This window comes from Myotis lucifugus, unplaced genomic scaffold (genome assembly GCF_000147115.1).
Source record: "Myotis lucifugus unplaced genomic scaffold, Myoluc2.0 scaffold_404, whole genome shotgun sequence".
Classification (NCBI taxonomy): Eukaryota; Metazoa; Chordata; class Mammalia; order Chiroptera; family Vespertilionidae; genus Myotis; species Myotis lucifugus.
In genome coordinates this window covers 76693-95408 of record NW_005871452.1, presented here as the reverse complement: position 1 = coordinate 95408, position 18716 = coordinate 76693, and the positions used below count along the sequence as shown (strand labels likewise).

Here is an 18716-nt window from a genome sequence, read left to right as displayed (position 1 = left end):
TTCATGGGGGGGGGGGGGGGGGTTGTGTGTCCCTCAGCCCAGCCTGCACCCTCTCCAATCTGGGACATCCCTCTCACAATCCAGGACTGCTGGCTCCCAACTGCTCGCCTGTGCCTGCCTGATTGCCCCTAACCGCTTCTGCCTGCTAGCCTGATCACCCCTAACCACTCTCCTGCCAGCCTGATTGATGCCTAACTGCTCCCCTGCCGGCCCGATTGCCCCAAACTGCCCTCCCCTGCAGGCCTGGTCTCCCCCAACTGCCTTCCCCTGGAGGCCTGGTTTCCCCCAACTGCCTTTCCCTGTAGGCCTCGTCCCCCCAATTGTCCTCCCCTATTGGCCTGGTCACCCCCAACTGCCCTCCCCTGCAGGCCTGGGTCCCCCAACTGCCCTCCCCTGCAGGCCTGGGTCCCCCCCAACTCTCCTCCCCTGAAGGCCTGATCGCCCCCAACTGCCCTCCCTTGCTGGCCATCTTGTGGTAGCCATCTTGTGTCCACATGGGGGCTGCATCTTGTGTGTTGGAGTGATGGTCAATTTGCATATTACTGCTTTATTAGATAGGATTTGCATTACCTATGGACACAGACAATAAGGGTGATGAAGGCCTGGGACAGGGTGGGAACCAGGTGGAGTGGGGCAATGGGGAAAAAGGGAGACACTTGTAATACTCTCAACAATAAAGATTACAAAAACCCGTATGAGGGGGGTCTCTGTACAAGTTCTATACATGTCCAACCACTATGCATACATCTGAAAATAATGAATGCCAACTGTAAGTTAAAAAATTGAAAAACAAAGTTTTGAACAGCTAACCCAATCTAATAATGTAGTAAAAACAAACAGCATGATCAAGGAATTATAGCTCAGGAATTCAAGGACGATTCACTATAAAAAAATCTATCAATGCAATATTAAAGTAAAAGAGAAAAATTATAGGATTCTCTCTCAAATAAAGAATAGCATTTAATAGAGTTCAATATCTGTTCATGATTAAAGATGCCTAGAAAAACAGAAATAGAAGGAAATTGTCTCAATTTGATAAAGGTCACATACCCAGAACCTATAAGCCAAGCCCATTACACTTCATGAAGGAATTTCAGGTGCAACCCTCTTAAGGATGAAACCCACCCACTTCCACTGCCCCTGCTTCCTCTGCAGACTAGAGGGCTGGCCAGAAAAAAGACACTGTTATGATGTCTTGAAGAAGACATAACATAAAGGAATTAGCAGGAGATAAAACTGTCAATATTTGCAGGTGGTTTGCACCGGTGGGGTCCCTCAGCCTGGCCTGCTCCCTCTCCCAATCCAGACCCCTCGGGGAATGTAGTACTGGGCATGGGCACTGCGCTGCTCCCGCTCATCTTGGCCCTGCTGCGCTTGCTGCTGCTGGGTAGCATGCTAATGTGGAGGCAGGAGAGGCTCGCGCTGCCACAGCTGCGCTTGCCAGCTGTGAGCCCAGCATCTGGTGCCTGTCAGCTGAGCGGCGCTCCCGCTGTGGGAGTGCACTGACCACTGGGGGCTGTAGTGAGCGGCTATAGGGTTAAGCCTTGGACTGACCTGTTGGCAAAGCCACAAACAAGTCCCAGCTTCGAGGGCACAGCCCTCTTAGCATAATTAGGCTTGACCTTATGACTCTCCCTAGATCCTATCTGGGTAGCTAATGGGCTGCAGGAGGTGCAGCAAGTGCTGCCAAAACAAGTGAAACTTACAAGAACATTGTAACTACGGTGACCACTACCTTGTTTACCTCTGGCTATAAAATAAAGGCTCAGCTTGCCATCTGGATCCTTTTCTGTGGCCTTAGCCAGGCACAGGAGATCCACCTAGACCCACCTTATTCTCTTTGTCTTTTCTAAATCCTTCACCACCCCCCCTCAGGCTCACCAAACCCTTGGCTGTGTTTGCCTGGCACATGTGGCACCCAACGTGGGGCTCAGACCCACGATCCTGAGATTAAGAATCTCATGCTCTACTGACTGAGCTAACTGGGCACAGGTCTTCCCGGAGTCGGGTTGCTTGGGAATGCAGCCCAAAGCAGATGGTAAACTCCATCTAAGGCTAAATACCACCACAAGACCAATAGCCAACAAGTACTGTAAGGGAAAAATTGAAAAGAAACGTTCATTTAGTAGAAAAATGTTACTGTAGTTTGATTTCTCTCTTATTGCTGCGCTGCATTGGCATTGTTTTGTTAATAGCCAGAGCTTTGTTCTTGATGTTTAAGTTTTAAAATGTTAACATGTCTGTAGTTTGGGTTTTGCATTGGCATTGTTTTGTTATTGTTTTAATAGCCAGAGTTTTGTTCTTGATGTTTAAGTTTTACTTTCATTACAGTAGCTTAAAATTAAAAAACAGGTGAGATGTTGGAAGCAGCTATAGGGTTAAGCCTTGGACTGACCTGTTGGCAAAGCCGCAAACAAGTCCCAGCTTCGAGGGCACAGCCCTCTTAGCATAATTAAGCTTGACCTTATGACACTCCCTAGATTCTATCTGGGTAGCTAATGGGCTGCAGGAGGTGCAGCAAGTGCTGCCAAAACAAGTAAAACTCACAAGAACATTGTAACTATGGTGACCACTACCTTGTTTACCTCTGGCTATAAAATAAAGGCTCAGCTTGCCATCTGGATCCCTTTCTGTGGCCTTAGCCAGGCACAGGAGATCCACCTAGACCAGCCGTGGGCAAACTACGGCCCGCGGGCCGGATCCGCCCGTTTGAAATGAATAAAACTAAAAAAAAAAAAAAGACCGTACCCTTTAATGTAATGATGTTTACTTTGAATTTATATTAGTTCACATAAACACTCCATCCATGCTTTTGTTCCGGCCCTCCGGTCCAGTTTAAGAACCCATTGTGGCCCTCGAGTCAAAAAGTTTGCCCACCCTGACCTAGACCCAGCTTATTCTCTTTGTCTGTCTTTTCTAAATCGTTTGCCCCCCTCACCCCTCAGGCTCACCAAACCCTTGGCTGTGCTGGCATGGCACAGGGGGCAGCTCCTGCATTGAGCATCTGCCCCCTGGTGGTCAGTGCGTGTCATAGCAACCGGTCGTTCGGTTGCTTAGGCTTTTATTTATATACTAGAGGCCCAGCGCATGATTAAATCATGGGTGTGTAGGGTCCCATAGGCCTAGTTGCCATCAGGGCCATGTCCGCCACCCCACGATGCCTCACACACTCCGCAGCCACTGCCGGTGCCCCGTGACGCTCCACGGCTGCTGCCGGCACCCCAGTCGTGGTGGTGGGGGAGGGCCCGAGAGGTGCTCCATGAACCTCATGGTGACTGGTTGTTTGGTCATTTCGGTCGTGAAGCCTCTAGCCTTTTATTATTATGATAGATGAGAATCCAGCAATGTTGGATATAAGAACAATTTACGAAACCCAATAGCGTACCCTGACTGGTTTCACTCAGTGGATAGAGCGTCGGCCTGCGGACTGATGGATCCCAGGTTCGATTCCAGTCAAGTGCCTGTACCTTGGTTGCGGGCACATCCCCAGTGGGGGGTGTGCAGGAGGCAGCTGATCAATATTTCTCTCTCATCGATGTTTCTAACTCTATATCCCTCTCCCTTCCTCTCTGTAAAAAAATCAATAAAATATATTTTAAAAAAACACCAAACCAAACAAAAAAAACCCAATAGTGTTTTACACTGCAAAAAAGATGCCCCTCACAATAAAAACTGATAACATTTGTAGAAATTAACAGATACTTAAGGTTTTTATAAAGATAATTTCCAAACTCTAGTAAGGCATTAAAAAATTAGAAGAAATGTAGATATTTTCAAAGTAAAGATGTCAAATCTTCCCTAAGTAAACCTATAAATTCAATATAATCTCAGTAAAAATTCCAGCTAGATTTAAAAAATGAAACTTATTATACTTCTTCTAAAATGTCAATGGAAGAATAAAAGTCCAGAGAAAGCGAAGCCAATTTTGGTAAAGAGTAAAGGAGGTTAGGGGAAACTTGTCTTCTATGTGTTGAGACATATTACCAAGCCATATAACTAAAATCATTTGTTCCTCAGCAACTTGAATTAAAGGCAAGAATGGAATGTTCACAAATAAATACACATATTGATATATGATAATGGTAGAACCACAGAGCAATGTGGAAAGGATGGACTACTGACTAGGGAAAACTGGCATAGGACATAAGAAAAGTCAGCTGGACTCTTTAAACTCACTTCATAGGTAACAGTGGGCCTGGCAGTCACTAGAGACCTAAATCTAATCTACAAAAGAAGCAAACAGAGAGCGAATACAGAGAAAAATATCAAGACCCAAATACTAATCACACCATGAAAAAGTCACAGGTTTAAAACCAATATAATATTTTTAAAAATGACATTATTGGAAGGATACCATCCAAAATGTTAATAGTCAGGTGACTAAGAAAAGATCTTTGTAATGTCTAAAACTTAGGAATTAATATCTAGACATCCAAAAAGGTCTGAAGGGTTAGGTTGGGCAGATAGGACATCACACTCAAAAAAACAAGCAAAGGAGTCAATAATATTGTAATAACTATGTATGGTGCCAGGTGGGTACTAGAAATATTGGAGGGAACCACTTTGTAAAGCATATGATTGTCTAACTGGTATGCTGTACACCTGAAACTAATACAAAATAATACTGAATGTAAACTGTAATTGAAAAAGAAAAACAGCCGAAACCGGTTTGGCTCAGTGGATAGAGCGTCGGCCTGCGGACTGAAAGGTCCCGGGTTCGATTCTGGTCAGGGGCATGTGCCTTGGTTGTGGGCACATCCCCAGCAGGGGATGTGCAGGAGGCAGCTGATCGATGTTTCTCTCTCATCGATGTTTCTAACTCTCTATATCTCTCCCTTCCTCTCTGTAAAAAATCAATAAAATATATATAAAAAAAAAGAAAAAAAGAAAAAGAAAAACAAGCAAAAGATATCATAGAAGGGGTTATACTGAGGGGCCTTAGGAATCAAAAACACTCATCTTGTATACTCACACAAATGCAAACAAAAACAGACTCCAAACAGAGGGGAGGATCTTATCAAGTAGGGCCAGGTCCATAATGGATGGGGTACTAGGCAGAGGAGGCCAGGCAGCTCAGGACACCACTAACAAAAATGTGGGGGTACAAAGCACAGAATCCCCCAGAGCTGTTGGGAGCAACAGAAGAAATGTTCACAGAGTGATATGGGGGCAGATTTCACCCAGAGTTCAATGCAAAGAGGAACAAAGTTTACACAGTATCACAGCCATATATAGTTTAAAATCAGAACCCATCCACCAACACAATGTACTTTATAAGAAGTTAACATATTTGAGAACACAGATACCCACTCCATCAGAACAGGTGCCTGTAACTGGGGGACAAGGTGAGAATGAAAGACCCAAAGAGAAGAAATATGCAGAGGGCCTGAACAAACCAGTGAGAACGTGCTCTGAGCTCTTTAATCTGCACTCTGCCCTGAACGTCCCAATCAAGAATTAGAAAGTAAAGGAAGAAAAGAGAAAATCAGGAAATCATTAGGAAGCTAAATCAGCTCTAACTCCAATGTGTCCATTGGGCAAGGTTCAAGTACAGCGGACAGGGCCTGGGCACAGACCCCAGCCTCTGGGGCTTGTGTCACAGCAGTGCAGCCAGGGGAAAACCATTGTAACCAGGCTTCTGCTTCCCTAGCTACAAAATGAGAAGTAGGATTCGATGACCTAATCTATAAGATTGTTTCCAGCTCTTTCTAGATTCTATGAGTTCATAGTTCTTTAGTAAACATTAAAAAGCAGACACCCAAATTGAAAATAAATGGTATAGATGTTTTCCTTTTAATTACCAACTTTAGCAAAGGCAATCCTTCTCCAATAAAAAATAAACTAAAAATATTTGGGACCAACACAATTCTCAGAACTGTAAGAAAAGAAAAAAATTGCAGTCTAAATCCCCTTTCAACATTAATTCTATAGTGTTACTTCTTAGACAATTATAGACCTAATGATGAAAAGATCTGTTTTATAAGGATGGCAGAGCTTGCCAATATTTTAAATGACATGGATATGAGTCTCAAAGCTGGTCTTTCCTTCTTGAGAATTCTTCTATTATAGAAGGATGCCAATATCCAAGAACACAATACCTTTCCAGCTGACACATGGCCCTGGCTTTCTGTTGTGATCTTGTTCCTCTAATGGTGTCCTATCCACCTGAATTCCAGAATCCTCTCTGCTCCAGGGCTGTGTATCATCTTCATCCTCGCTTTCTTCAGACCAATTCTGATGAAGAAAGGAAAAACACCTATCCTTAGAAGGTGTAACAACAGAAGCAACTTATATTAAAAGATTAGGAAAATTTCAGAGGAAAAGCAGCAGCTATACCAAAAGAAACTTTTTCTAAATGTCCTGAATGGATGGAATTATTTTTGGTGGCCAAAATCCCGTCACAGTTCTTTAAAGGATACTTTCCATTCAATTTCCTAGTACTAATGATTTCATATAAAATCTTAATAAATCTCCCATAATAAACTACTCCAGTTCACTGAAGAGAGTTTCTGTTTTAGTTAAGTTGCTGCAGGACAGAAGGACCCATAAAAGTCATCTATACTACTTGGAAGGTATTTGTATTTTCAATAGGAAAACTATTGACACTTACCGGTGTGTCTATATTTGGACTAAGGTCAATTTCTTCACCTTCCATTAAGTACTTCCCCCAGTCAAAATCATCTTTCTTTTCTAAAATGTAACAGAAGAATCTCATCAGTTTTATCAAATATGTGTGGGGAAAAAATCCACCCCAAAACTATAGGGAAAAAGTCTACCAAAACTCAAAATAAAACTTGGAAATGTTTCTAATACATTTAAATTTCTTTATCAAAAGTAATTTTTCTCTTTATATAATTGAGATTAGTTCAACTTACAAAGTCAGAATTTACATTTTAAATGAAAATTTGCAATTGCAATTGTATACAATGCAACAGAAATATTTTAGTTTCACAGATTTTTACAAAGTTTATAAAAACCAAGTAAGCATTAAAAATAATTTCTTTGTTATATATTACAGTATCTGAAAACGTACCCACTTCTTTATCTCTTGGCATTTCCACGTAATTGCTGTTTGAAGGAGAGTCAGAAAGACATAGGAGAAGTGACAGTATGGAATAATGCACATCTGTCTTTAAAACCAAAAAGAAAAAGAAAAAAGAATATGAGCCACTGAGGTTGGTAAGAGCTTTTAAAATCAGTTTGAGTAAAGAAAAGATAATCCCATGACTGTTATGTACCCAATTTTTTTCTAGTTTGAGAAAACATGAATTATCCTATATAATAAAAGCCAGCCTAATATGCAAATTGTCCCCTCAACCAGGAGTTCTGCTGGGAGTTTGATCGCTTGCTATGATGTGTGCTGACCACATGGCAGGCGTTGGTGAGTGGCGCTGGCAGCGGGCGGCAGTGGAGGCACTGCAGGCCCCAATGGGCCCCGACAAGAGCGGGACTGGGGCGGGATGGTGGAGCAGGTAAATGGGTAGCACCAGGCAAAGGCGGGTGCGAGCCACTGGTCACCGGGCAGGGGCCAAATGCTCCGCCACCACCGCCGCTAGTCACCCTGCCATTGGATCAGCGAGGCGATTGGGCCCCACAGGTGGCAACCAGCAGCAGTGGTGGGGGGTGGGGCCACCGCCAGGCTCCCTCAGTGCCTGGGAGCCAGGCAGCAACACGATTGGCAGGGCAATTGGGGCCCTGGAGGGAGCAACCAACCGGGGGTATAGGGGCGGGGCCACCACTCTGCACCCAGGTGCTGAGGGAGAAACAGCAAACTGCAATTTTAAAATATTTCTTCTAATTATTTTCTTTTCAGTGTGCACAAATCAGTGCACCGGGCCACTAGTTACCTAAATAAAACCTAACCTCTAAACTATTCTTTGAAATTTTATTTTTCAATTACAGTTTACATTCAATATTATTTTCAGGTATAAAGTGATTCCCCCCGATATTTCAATTACCCACCTGGCACCATACACAGTTATCACAATATTGTTGACTATATTCCCTACGCCATACTTTACTTTCTGTTGTGATCTTGTTCCTCTAATGGTGTCCAATTCTGATGAAGAAAGGAAAAACACCGACCCTTAGACATCCCCAGGATGTCTATTCTGTAACTGCCAATGTGTACTTCTTAATCCCTTCACCTTTTTCACCTAGTCCTCCAAACCCCATCTCCTCTGGCAACCACCAGTCTCTTCTCTGTATCTATGAGCTTGTTTCTGTTTTGTTTATTTTGTCCTTTAGACTACACGTATAAGTGAAATAAGATGGTATTTGTCTTTCTCTGCCTGACTTATTTCACTCAGCATAACACCCTTTAGGTTCATCCATGCGGTTGTGAATGGTTAAGAGTTCATTATTTAGTGGCCAATGATATGTACCGCTCTATTTTTTATACTTCAAATGTGCATATGTAGGGAACCTGTCAAAAATGCATTACCTAAATCATAATGAAAAATCATCAGACACACCTAAATTGAGAGACAAGTTACCAAATAATTGGCCCATGCAGGTCAAGAAAAGGAAAGGCTAGGGAACGAATCCAGATTAGACATCAATTGCTGAACCTGAGCAAGGGAGCATAGGAGTTCCTTTTACTATTCCTTTTTTTAAAAATTATTTATTTATTTATTTAAATCTTTATTGTTCAGATTATTACAGTTGTTCCTCTTTCCCCCCCATAGCTCCCCTCCACTCGGTTCCCACTCCACCCTCTGCCCTTACCCCCCGCCCCCGCCCTCATCCATAGGTGTACGATTTTTGTCCAGTCTCTTCCCGCACCCCGACACCCCTTTCCCCTGAGAATTGTCAGTCCACTCCCTTTCCATGCCCCTGATTCTATTATATTCACCAGTTTATTCTGTTCATCAGATTTTTTATTCACTTGATTTTTAGATTCCCTTGTTGATAGATATGTATTTGTTGTTCATAATTTTTATCTTTACCTTTTTCTTCTTCTTCCTCTTGTTAAAGAATACTTTTCGGCATTTCATATAATACTGGTTTGGTGGTGATGAACTCCTTTAGCTTTTTCTTATCTGTGAAGCTCTTTATCTGACCTTCAATTCTGAATGATAACTTTGCTGGGTAAAGTAATCTTGGTTGTAGGTTCTTGCTATTCATTACTTTGAATATTTCTTGCCACTCCCTTCTGGCCTGCATAGTTTCTGTTTAGAAATCAGCTGACAGTTGTATTTCAGCTGACAGTGAGCAATTGAGGAATTGACCTCCAGGCCAATTGGTTGTGAGAATCAGCTGTGTCTACAGTGGGAGAACTTCTGTGCTGGAGACACCCTTCTGGGGCAAGACTTGCTTCAGTGGGGCTTTGGTGCTCACTGAGTCTGTCCCCTGAGTGTGTCCCTTATGGATCTGAGGAGTTGTAATCTGGATGATCCCACTCTGACCACTGGGTACACTGGCTCTTGGATCTCTAAGGAGGTGCTAATTTAGCCTCTGCCTGAGGCTACCCAGCAGGAGCTACGGAGAAATCTGCAGATTCCTCTTTGTTTGGGATTTGGAGGTGCCCAGATGAGGCCCAGCTGTGAAGCAATGCAAGCTGCTGTGGGGCCTTGGGCCTTCTTTTGGATGTTCTGGGTCTCTCTGACCCAGCTGTAGTTTGTTAGGTAATTTTAGATTGCAAAGGGCCAGGGCATTCATATGCAAAAGCCTCTGCGGACATCTTGGGTGGGGCGGGGTCTCAGGGAATCAACAGGCGGAGCAAACAGCTATGGCTGATCCTCAGCCCTGCCCTAAGGGGCCCTGCGTCTCAGTGTCCCGCGGTAATCGCTGCAAGCGCCTCTGAGAGAAAGCCGGCCTTGAGTTCCGCCCGCTGCTAGACAGTCCAATTTCTCCCAGTATGAGTCTGGGTCCCCAGAGACTCGCCTGGAACTGCAGTTGGGGCCGTCGGGAGCTTGTGTCTCCCTCCCGATTGAAAAAGACAACTGTGTCCTCAGTTGCCAGCCCTTTTCCGCGTGCGCCTTTGTACCTCTGCACTTTACTTCCGCACCTCCTCTGAGTCTCAGTGTGCTTTTCTCTTTCCTTCTAGTTGTAGAATTTCCACTCAGCCAGCCTTCCTGTGGTTCTGGATGATGTCCGTTTTGTCTTTTAGTTGTATTTTTGAAGTGGTTGTGCGAGGCAGCAATTTCAGGTGTTTACCTATGCTGCCATCTTGGTTTCTCCTCCCTTTTACTATTCTTTAACTTTTCTTTACATTTCTTTAAAACTTCAATTATATTTAAAAAATATATTCTGTAGTCCAGAGCACCTTCTGTGCATCTCCATTGTGTTAATCACCCTATATAATAAAAGCCTAATATGCAAATCAACCAAATGGCAGAATGACCAGTCACTATGACGTGCATGGACCACCAGAGGGCAGATGCTCAATGCAGGAGCTGTCCCCAATCCGCAGGCCCCAGGCCAGCCAAGGTGGGTGCCAGTGGGGGGGACCCCCTGATCGGCCCAACGATTGGCCCTGATCACTGGCCAGGCCTAGGCACCCTACCCGTGCACGAATTTCATGCACCGGGCCTCTAGTAATAATAATAATTAAATAACTATTTGGTAGTACCATGTCTTTTTTACTTTGTATTTCTACCACTTAGTATGATGCTAGAGATAGAATACACACTTGGCAAACTTTCCTGGAAACAAAGCTCACTAATAAGGCTGCAAGGGCTTCCTTTTTATTGGTAATTTCTCATCTGCTTAGAAATGTGTGAGATTCCTTCACAAAGAATTTTTATTCCCCAGAGAAAAATCATGTAAAATGGAAATACAGTTGACCCTTGAACAATGCAGGGGTTTGGGATGCTGACCATGCACACAATGAAAAATGTACATATTCGGATTCCCAACTGCCAGCTAACCCTTGAATGACTTGGGTTTGAACTGCATGGCTCAATTGAAGTGGGTGACTGCATAACTGGACCCACATTGTTCAAGGGTCAACTGGACTTGAAGAAAATAACTCCCACTATATAAATCTATTATTTATTAACAATTGCTGTCAGATTGGATTTGGTGTGTGTGTGTGTGGAGGGTTTTATGCACCTGAAAGAGGTGAAACTTACCAGTGAAAGAGGAAAGATGTGTGGAGTATAGCACAATGGAGGGAGGTGGTCTTAAAATCCTGTCACCAAAAACTAATTATAAAGCTGCACAAGATTGCCAAGACAACCATTTCAGTGCTCTGCTTCAAGCATAGGAAGAGTTAATCCATAAAAATGACCTTGTAGGGGCGGAGGAAAATGGCGACCAGCAGGAAGGTAGGGAGGGAGAGAGTGTGAGAGCACAAGGAAGTGATAGAGGAGTGTGTGGATGTGTGTGGTGTGTGTGTGTATGAGCTAGGGACAGTTAGATTCTGCAGGTCTTCAAAGGGGCTGCTAAACCGGGCAGTCTTAGACGGCAGAGCCCCGCTCCCTGCGTGGACACTCCTGGGCAGCCAGCACGGGCACAGAGACCACGCCATCTTGGGAAACAGAGCTGCTTGAGACTAGGATCCTGGCCTCAGCACCACCCAGTCTGATCTCAGACGCATACCAGGACCCTGCAGCCACTGGGGACAGAGACCTGTGACCACAGCTTCAAACCTCCAGACACCAAAAGTTCAGAAATCCCCGCGGCAGATCCGTGAGTAACAGAGCCCATCCCCCCTTCCCGCAGGCTCGCGAGCAGAGCCATAGTAACTGATAGACCCACCCCTTGCCGGGGCCTCAGCACTGCCACAGGAACTTTAGCCTGGAAGTGCGCGAGCACCTTGGAACTGATCCCGCTTAGGGCTGGGTTCAGGAGTCCTGGGCTGGGAGCAAGCACGCGCGTGCGCGAACACCAGGAACTGATCCTACGTGCACTGCCAGCTTCGGAGCCCTGGGCTGGGAGCAATGTGCGAACACCGGGAATTTGTCCCACAGAGCACAGGCCCAGGGACCCCGATTCTCTGGGCAGGAGGCAGCACCAAGCACCAATGACTTGACTGTGTTTCTTATCACCTGCGCCTGAGATCCTGATTCCCTGTGCATTCATACTAAGAGCCAGTGACTCCAATTCCTGGTGCAAGGGCACACAGGGACCCTGATTCTCAAGGCTAGGTCGTGTGAAGCAACAGAGACTCTGATACTGGATTCCTGGGGAACTCTGACTCCGGGCGCACGCTAGTGGGCGCTGATTTTCAACACACCCCAGGGGGGTCTCTGTTTCAGCACGGTGCAGGCAGGGTCCCTAATTCTAAGGGCGCGCACGAGGCAACATTGAGCGCTGACAACACTGACTCCGAGCGAGCCTGGTTCCCACCAACCCACCACAACCACACATCTTAGTGTCAGAGCTCTTCAGTGGCACTAGGGTGGTGGGAGGCTCCCACTGGACACGGCCCAGGCCCACGCAACTCAACGTCTGAATCATCGAGAGATAACCAGAATGAAGAGACGACACAACACCCAGAGGAAAGACAATGAGGAGTCGCCAAGAAAGGAAATTAATGAAGTTGAAGCATGCAACATGACAGAAAAAGAATTCAGAATAATGGTTATACAATTCATTCACCGGATGGATGAGAAAATCAACAACCTATGCAAGAGTCAGGAAGAAATGAAAAGTGATATAGCTACAATCAAAAACACCATGGAAAGTTTCAACAGCAAGCTAAAAGAAGCAGAGGACCGAATTAGTGAGTTAGAAGATAAGGCAGAGAAACAAGCTCAATCTGAACAGCAACTGGAGAAAAAAATTAAAAAGCAGGAGGAGAGCCTAAGGGAGCTTTGGGACAACATGAAACGAAGTAACATACGCATAATAGGGCTGCAAGAAGGACAAGAAGAGCAGCAAGGATTAGAAAATCTATTTGAAGAAATAATGACAGAAAACTTCCCAGATATGGGGAAGAAAAAAGTTACACAAGTACAGAGAGTCCCAAGCAAGATGAACCCCAAAAGACCCACACCAAGACACGTCATAATTACGATGGCAAATGTACAAGATAAAGAGAGAATCTTAAAGGCTGCAAGAGAGAAACAGAGAGTTACCTACAAAGGATCCCCCATCAGATTATCAAATGATTTCTCAACAGAAACACATCAGGCCAGAAAAGAATGGACAGAAATTTACAAAGTGATGCAAAGCAAAGGACTGAATCCAAAAATACTCTATCCAGCAAGGCTATCATTCAAAATTGAAGGGGAAATAAGAAGCTTCACAGACAAAAAAAGGCTAAGGGAGTTTATCACCACCAAGCCAGCAATGCAAGAAATGCAAAGGGACTGGTGTAAAAAGAAATAAAAAGCTCAGAGAGAAAACAGCCACACAAAAAAAAGAAATGGCTACAAACAAGTACCTTTCAATAATAACTTTAAATGTAAACGGACTAAATGCTCCAACCAAAAGACTCTGAGTGGCTGAATGGATAAAAAACCATGACCCATACATTTGCTGTCTACAAGAGACCCACCTCAGAATAAGGGACTCACACAGACTGAAAGTGAAGAGATGGAAAAATATCTTTCAGGCAAATGGAAAGGAAAAGAAAGCTGGGGTAGCAATACTTATATCGAACAAAATACATCTCAAAGTGAAGGCCATAACCAGAGATAAGGAAGGCCACTTCATAATACTAAAGGGATCAATACAACAAGAAGATATAACCCTGGTAAACATATATGCATCCAATGCAGGAGCACCCAAATACATAAAAAAAAACTCCTGGAAGATATCAAAGGAGAAATCGACAACAATACAATCATAGTAGGGGACTTTAATACACCACTGACATCACTGGATAAATCCTCTAGACAAACAATCAGCAAAGAAACAGCAATCCTAAATGACTCACTAGATAAGATGGACTTAATTGACATCTTCAGAACACTTCACCCCAAAGCCACGGAATATACATTCCACTCAAGTGCTCATGAGACAGATTCAAAAATAGACCATATATTGGGTCACAAAAAAAGTCTCCCCAAATTCAAGAAGATTGAAATCATACCAAGCATCTTCTCAGACCACAATGACATAATGTTAGAAATAAACTACAATAAAAACAACCCAAAATACTCAAACACTTGGAAGCTGAATAGCATGTTATTAAATATTGATGGAGTTCCAAATGAGATCAAAGAAGAAATTTAAAACATCCTGGAAACTAATGACAATGAAAACAACAATCCAAAACCTATGGGACACAATGAAAGCAGTCCTGAGAGGGAAGTTTATAGCTCTACAGGCCTATTTCAAAAAACAAGAAAAAATGGTAGTAAATCATCTAACTCTACAACTCAAAGAATTAGAAAGAGAGCAACAAGAAAACCCTAGAGTGAGCAGAAGGAAGGAGATAATAAAGATTAGATCAGAAATAAATGACATAGAGACCAAAAAAAACAATACAGAAAATCAATGAAACCAAGTGCTGGTTCTTTGAAAGGATAAACAAGATTGACAAACCTCTAGCCAGGCTCACCAAGAAGCAAAGAGAGAGGACCCAAATAAACCAAATCAGAAACGATAGAGGCGAAATAACAACAGACCCCACAGAAATACAAATGATTGTTAAAAAATACTACGGACAGCTCTACTCCAACAAACTAGACAACCTGGAGGAAATAGACATATTCCTAGAAAAATACAACCTTCCAAAACTCAATCAGGAAGAATCTAAAAATCTCAATAGGCCAATAACTATGGAATAAATGGAAGCAGTCATCAAAAAGCTTCCAGCAAACAAAACCCCAGGACCAGACGGCTTCACAGGGGAGTTTTACCAAACATTCAAGGAAAAACTAAAACCTATCCTCCTCACACTACTACAAAAAATTCAAGAGGAAGGAACACTTCCAAGCTCATTCTATGAAGCCAGCATCACCCTAATACCAAAACCAGGTAAAGACAACACAATGAAAGAGAATTACAGGCCAATATCCCTCATGAACATAGATGCCAAAATCCTCAACAAAATGTTAGCAAATCGGATCCAGCAGTACATCAGAAAGATCATACACCATGTCCAAGTAGAATTTATCCCAGGGATTCAAGGATGGTTCAATATCAGCAAATCAATAAACGTGATACACCACATAAACAAATTGAAAGAAAAAAACCACATAGTCATATCAATTGATGCAGAAAAAGCATTTGACAAAATTCAACACCCATTCTTGATAAAAACTCTCAACAAGGTGGGAATAGAAGGATAATGCCTCAACATAATAAAAGTCATATATGACAAACCCACAGCCAACATCATACTCAATGGACAAAAACTAACACCATTTCCCCTAAGAACAGGAACAAGACAGGGATGCCCACTCTCACCACTCCTGTTCGACATAGTACTGGAAATATTAGCCATTGCAATTAGACAAGAAGAAGAAATAAAAGGCATCCAAATTGGAAAAGAACAAGTAAAACTGTCCTTATTCGCAGATGACATGATATTGTACATAAAAAACCCTAAAGACTCCATCAAAAAACTATTAGACTTAATAAATGAATAGGCAATGTAGCAGGATACAAAATTAACGCCAAGAAATCTATGGCATTTCTAAACACCAACAGTGAACTTGCAGAAAGAGAGACTAAAAAAACAATCCCATTTACCATCGCACCAAAAAAATTAAGCTACCTAGGAATAAACTTAAAGAGGTAAAAGACCTCTACTCAGAAAACTATAGGACATTGAAAAAAGAGATAGAGGAAGACATAAAGAGATGGATGAACATACCATGTTCTTGGATTGGTAGAATCATCATCATTAAAATGTCCATACTACCCAAAGCAATCTATAAATTCAACGCACTTCCCATTAAAATACCAACAGCGTATTTCACAGACCTAGAACGAACTCTCCAAAAATTCATCTGGAATAAAAAAAGACCCCGAATAGCTGCAGCAAATCTGAGAAAGAACAAAGTAGGTGGGATCTCAATACCAGATATCAAGCTGTATTACAAAGCCACTGTTCTCAAAACTGCCTGGTACTGGCACAAGAACAGACATATAGATCAATGGAATAGAATAGAGAGCCCAGAAATCAACCCGAACCAATATGCTCAATTAATATTTGACAAAGGAGGCAAGAACATACATTGGAGTCAAGATAGTTTCTTCAATACATGGTGTTGGGATAATTGGACAGATACATGCAAGAAAATGAAACTAGACCACCAACATACACCATACACAAAAATAAACTCAAAATGGATAAAGGACTTAAATATATGACGGGAAACCATAAAAATACTAGAAGAATCCAAAGGCAACAAAATCTCAGACATATGTCGAAGCAACTTCTTCTCTGATACAGATCCTAGGGCATTGGAAACCAAAGAGAAAATAAACAAATGGGACTACATCAAAATAAAAAGCGTCTGCACAGCAAAAGAAACCATCAACAAAACAACAAGAAAGCCCACTACATGGGAGAACATATTCGCCAATGTTATCACTGATAAGGGTTTAATCTCCAACATTTATAGGGAACTCATACAAATCAACAAAAGGAAGATAAACAATCCAATCAAAAAATGGGCAAAGGACCTAAATAGACACCTTTCAAAAGAGGACATTCAGAAAGCCAAGAGACATATGAAAACATGCTCAAAGTCACTAATCATCCGAAAGATGCAAATCAAAACAACAATGAGGTACCATCTCACACCTGTCAGAATGGCTATCATCAACAAATCAACAAACGACAAGTGCTGGAGAGGATGTGGAGAAAAAGGAACACTTGTGCACTGCTGGTGGGAATGCAGACTGGTGCAGCCACTATGGAAGACAGTATGGAGTTTCCGCAAAAAACTAAAAATGGAACTCCCATTTGACCCTGTAATCCCACTTCTAGGAATATATCCCAAGAAACCAGAAACACCAATCAGAAAGGATCTATGTACCCCTATGTTCATAGCAGCACAATTCACCATAGCTAAGATCTGGAAACAGCCTAAGTGCCCATCAGTAGATGAATGGATTAGAAAACTGTGGTACATCTACACGATGGAATACTATGCTGCTGTAAAAAAGAAGGAACTCTTACCATTTGCAACAGCATGGATGGAACTGGAGAGCATTATGCTAAGTGAAACAAGCCAGTCAATGAAGGAAAAATACCACATGATCTCACCCATTTATGGATAATAAAGACCATAATAAACTTTTGAACTAAAATAGATACAGAGGCAGAGCTGCCTCGAACAGACTGTCGAACTACAGCGGGAAGGCCGGGGAGGGTTGGGGGACAGGAGGGGTGGGAGTAAGAGATCAATGGAAGGACTTGTATGCATGCATATAAGCATAACCAATGGACATAAGACACTGGGGGGTATGGGAGGCTGGGGGATTGTCAAGGGCGGGGGGAAAAAAAAGGAGACATATGTAATACTTTAAGCAATTAAAAAAAAAGACTACTAAACTACTGGTAAGGTATCCAGGGTTGGGCCCATAGTAGGTCCATATCCATTAAATGGATACCTTATTAATTGTTGACTTTTCCTAAATGTTTCTATTTGATATTCTTTGGAAGCCCTGAGAAAAATAGAATGAAATGGTGGATTAAATTGATTTTTGAAAGGGAACCAGTCTGATTCCTGGAATAAAACCATACTTGGTCAAAAAAAAAAAAATGACCTTGTAACCACTTAGAAACTCCATTTCTTAAACATGACCCATTCTCTTTTCTGTTCCGTTCACTCTCTCTTAGGACATCAGAGTCTGGTCAATATCAAACTGTCTTAAGAACAAGCCTCAGGTCTGTGAACCTCAGAAACAGTTCTGTCAAGGTAAAGATAACACCGTAACTTCAGTTGTATTTCAGTCTCAGACCCATGAAACCCTGAATAACTCCATGGGCCACATCCTCAAGAAACCAGACAGAACGATGCCATGATTGTATCAGGACATGATACAAGAATCAACTACTTCCCTCCCCTGGTCCCAACCAATCAGCAGAGTGCATGATCTCAACTCTGTTAGCCACCATACCATGATTAATGATTGTCCCCCCATATAACCCATTCCCTGGAAGCCATCGAGGAGCCAGGTCTTTGAGCATTGCTTACCTATGACTCTGGGCTTGGCACCATTTCCTGAACTAATAAACCCTTTCTTTCTTGGATGCAAACTCCTGATCACATTTGATTGGGCCACTGAGTCTGGTTACAACCTCAGGTAAGAATAGTGTGAGTTTGTGGCACATCTACCTGGGCCATCTCCCAGCCTCCCTCCAGCTCCATCAGAGTGGCAGTTCAACCAGGACTGGACAGGCAATGAAAACAAGCAGCCTTGTTGCTGTTCTCAAAGGAGGTTCACTTGAACCTGAGAGCTGTCAGTTAAAGTGGCAAGTAAGCAGGGGAGCCAGCGACTGCCGGCCCGTGTGGAACAAGTAGTGGGCCAATAAGACAGCTGAGAGTTCACCAAGCAGCTCCTGGCTGCCAGACAGCCAAAGGGGGATTGCTAAGTTCTCCACATGTCTTGGGTTGACTAGAGGCTTGTGATATGCACAGCAGGAGGAGTGGACCCAAGCCACTCACACATTGTTGGCCAAGGGAGTAGAGTCCATGCTCAGAGGAGACGAGAACCAACAGAGTACAAGCCAGGACAGTCTTGAGAGGGCCTTAAGTATGAATGTACATCTCAGTCCACACACAAATAAAGCAGATGAATACCCCAAAATCATTTGATGTAATATACCATATTTCATGGACTGAATGTCAAATTCACATGTT

General features: G+C 43.0%; 1 protein-coding gene across 5 annotated transcripts in view; it reads right to left on the bottom strand.

The window, feature by feature from the left end:
- Window positions 1-18716, bottom strand: part of TUBGCP5 (tubulin gamma complex associated protein 5) — a 103918-nt gene that overhangs the window by 60440 nt on the left and 24762 nt on the right. For 2 of the 5 annotated variants that reach the window (XM_023743636.1, XM_023743637.1), the window contains 2 exons: window positions 7034-7130; window positions 6099-6234 (listed from right to left, as the gene is read on the bottom strand). In XM_023743636.1, coding sequence (XP_023599404.1) covers window positions 6099-6234; window positions 7034-7126 — 229 coding nt within the window. In that variant the 5' untranslated portion in view covers window positions 7127-7130. Of the gene's footprint in view, window positions 1-6098; window positions 6235-6610; window positions 6691-7033; window positions 7131-18716 lie in introns of all 5 variants that reach the window. The other 3 variants (XM_006102193.3, XM_023743638.1, XM_023743635.1) reach the window with 3 other exon arrangements.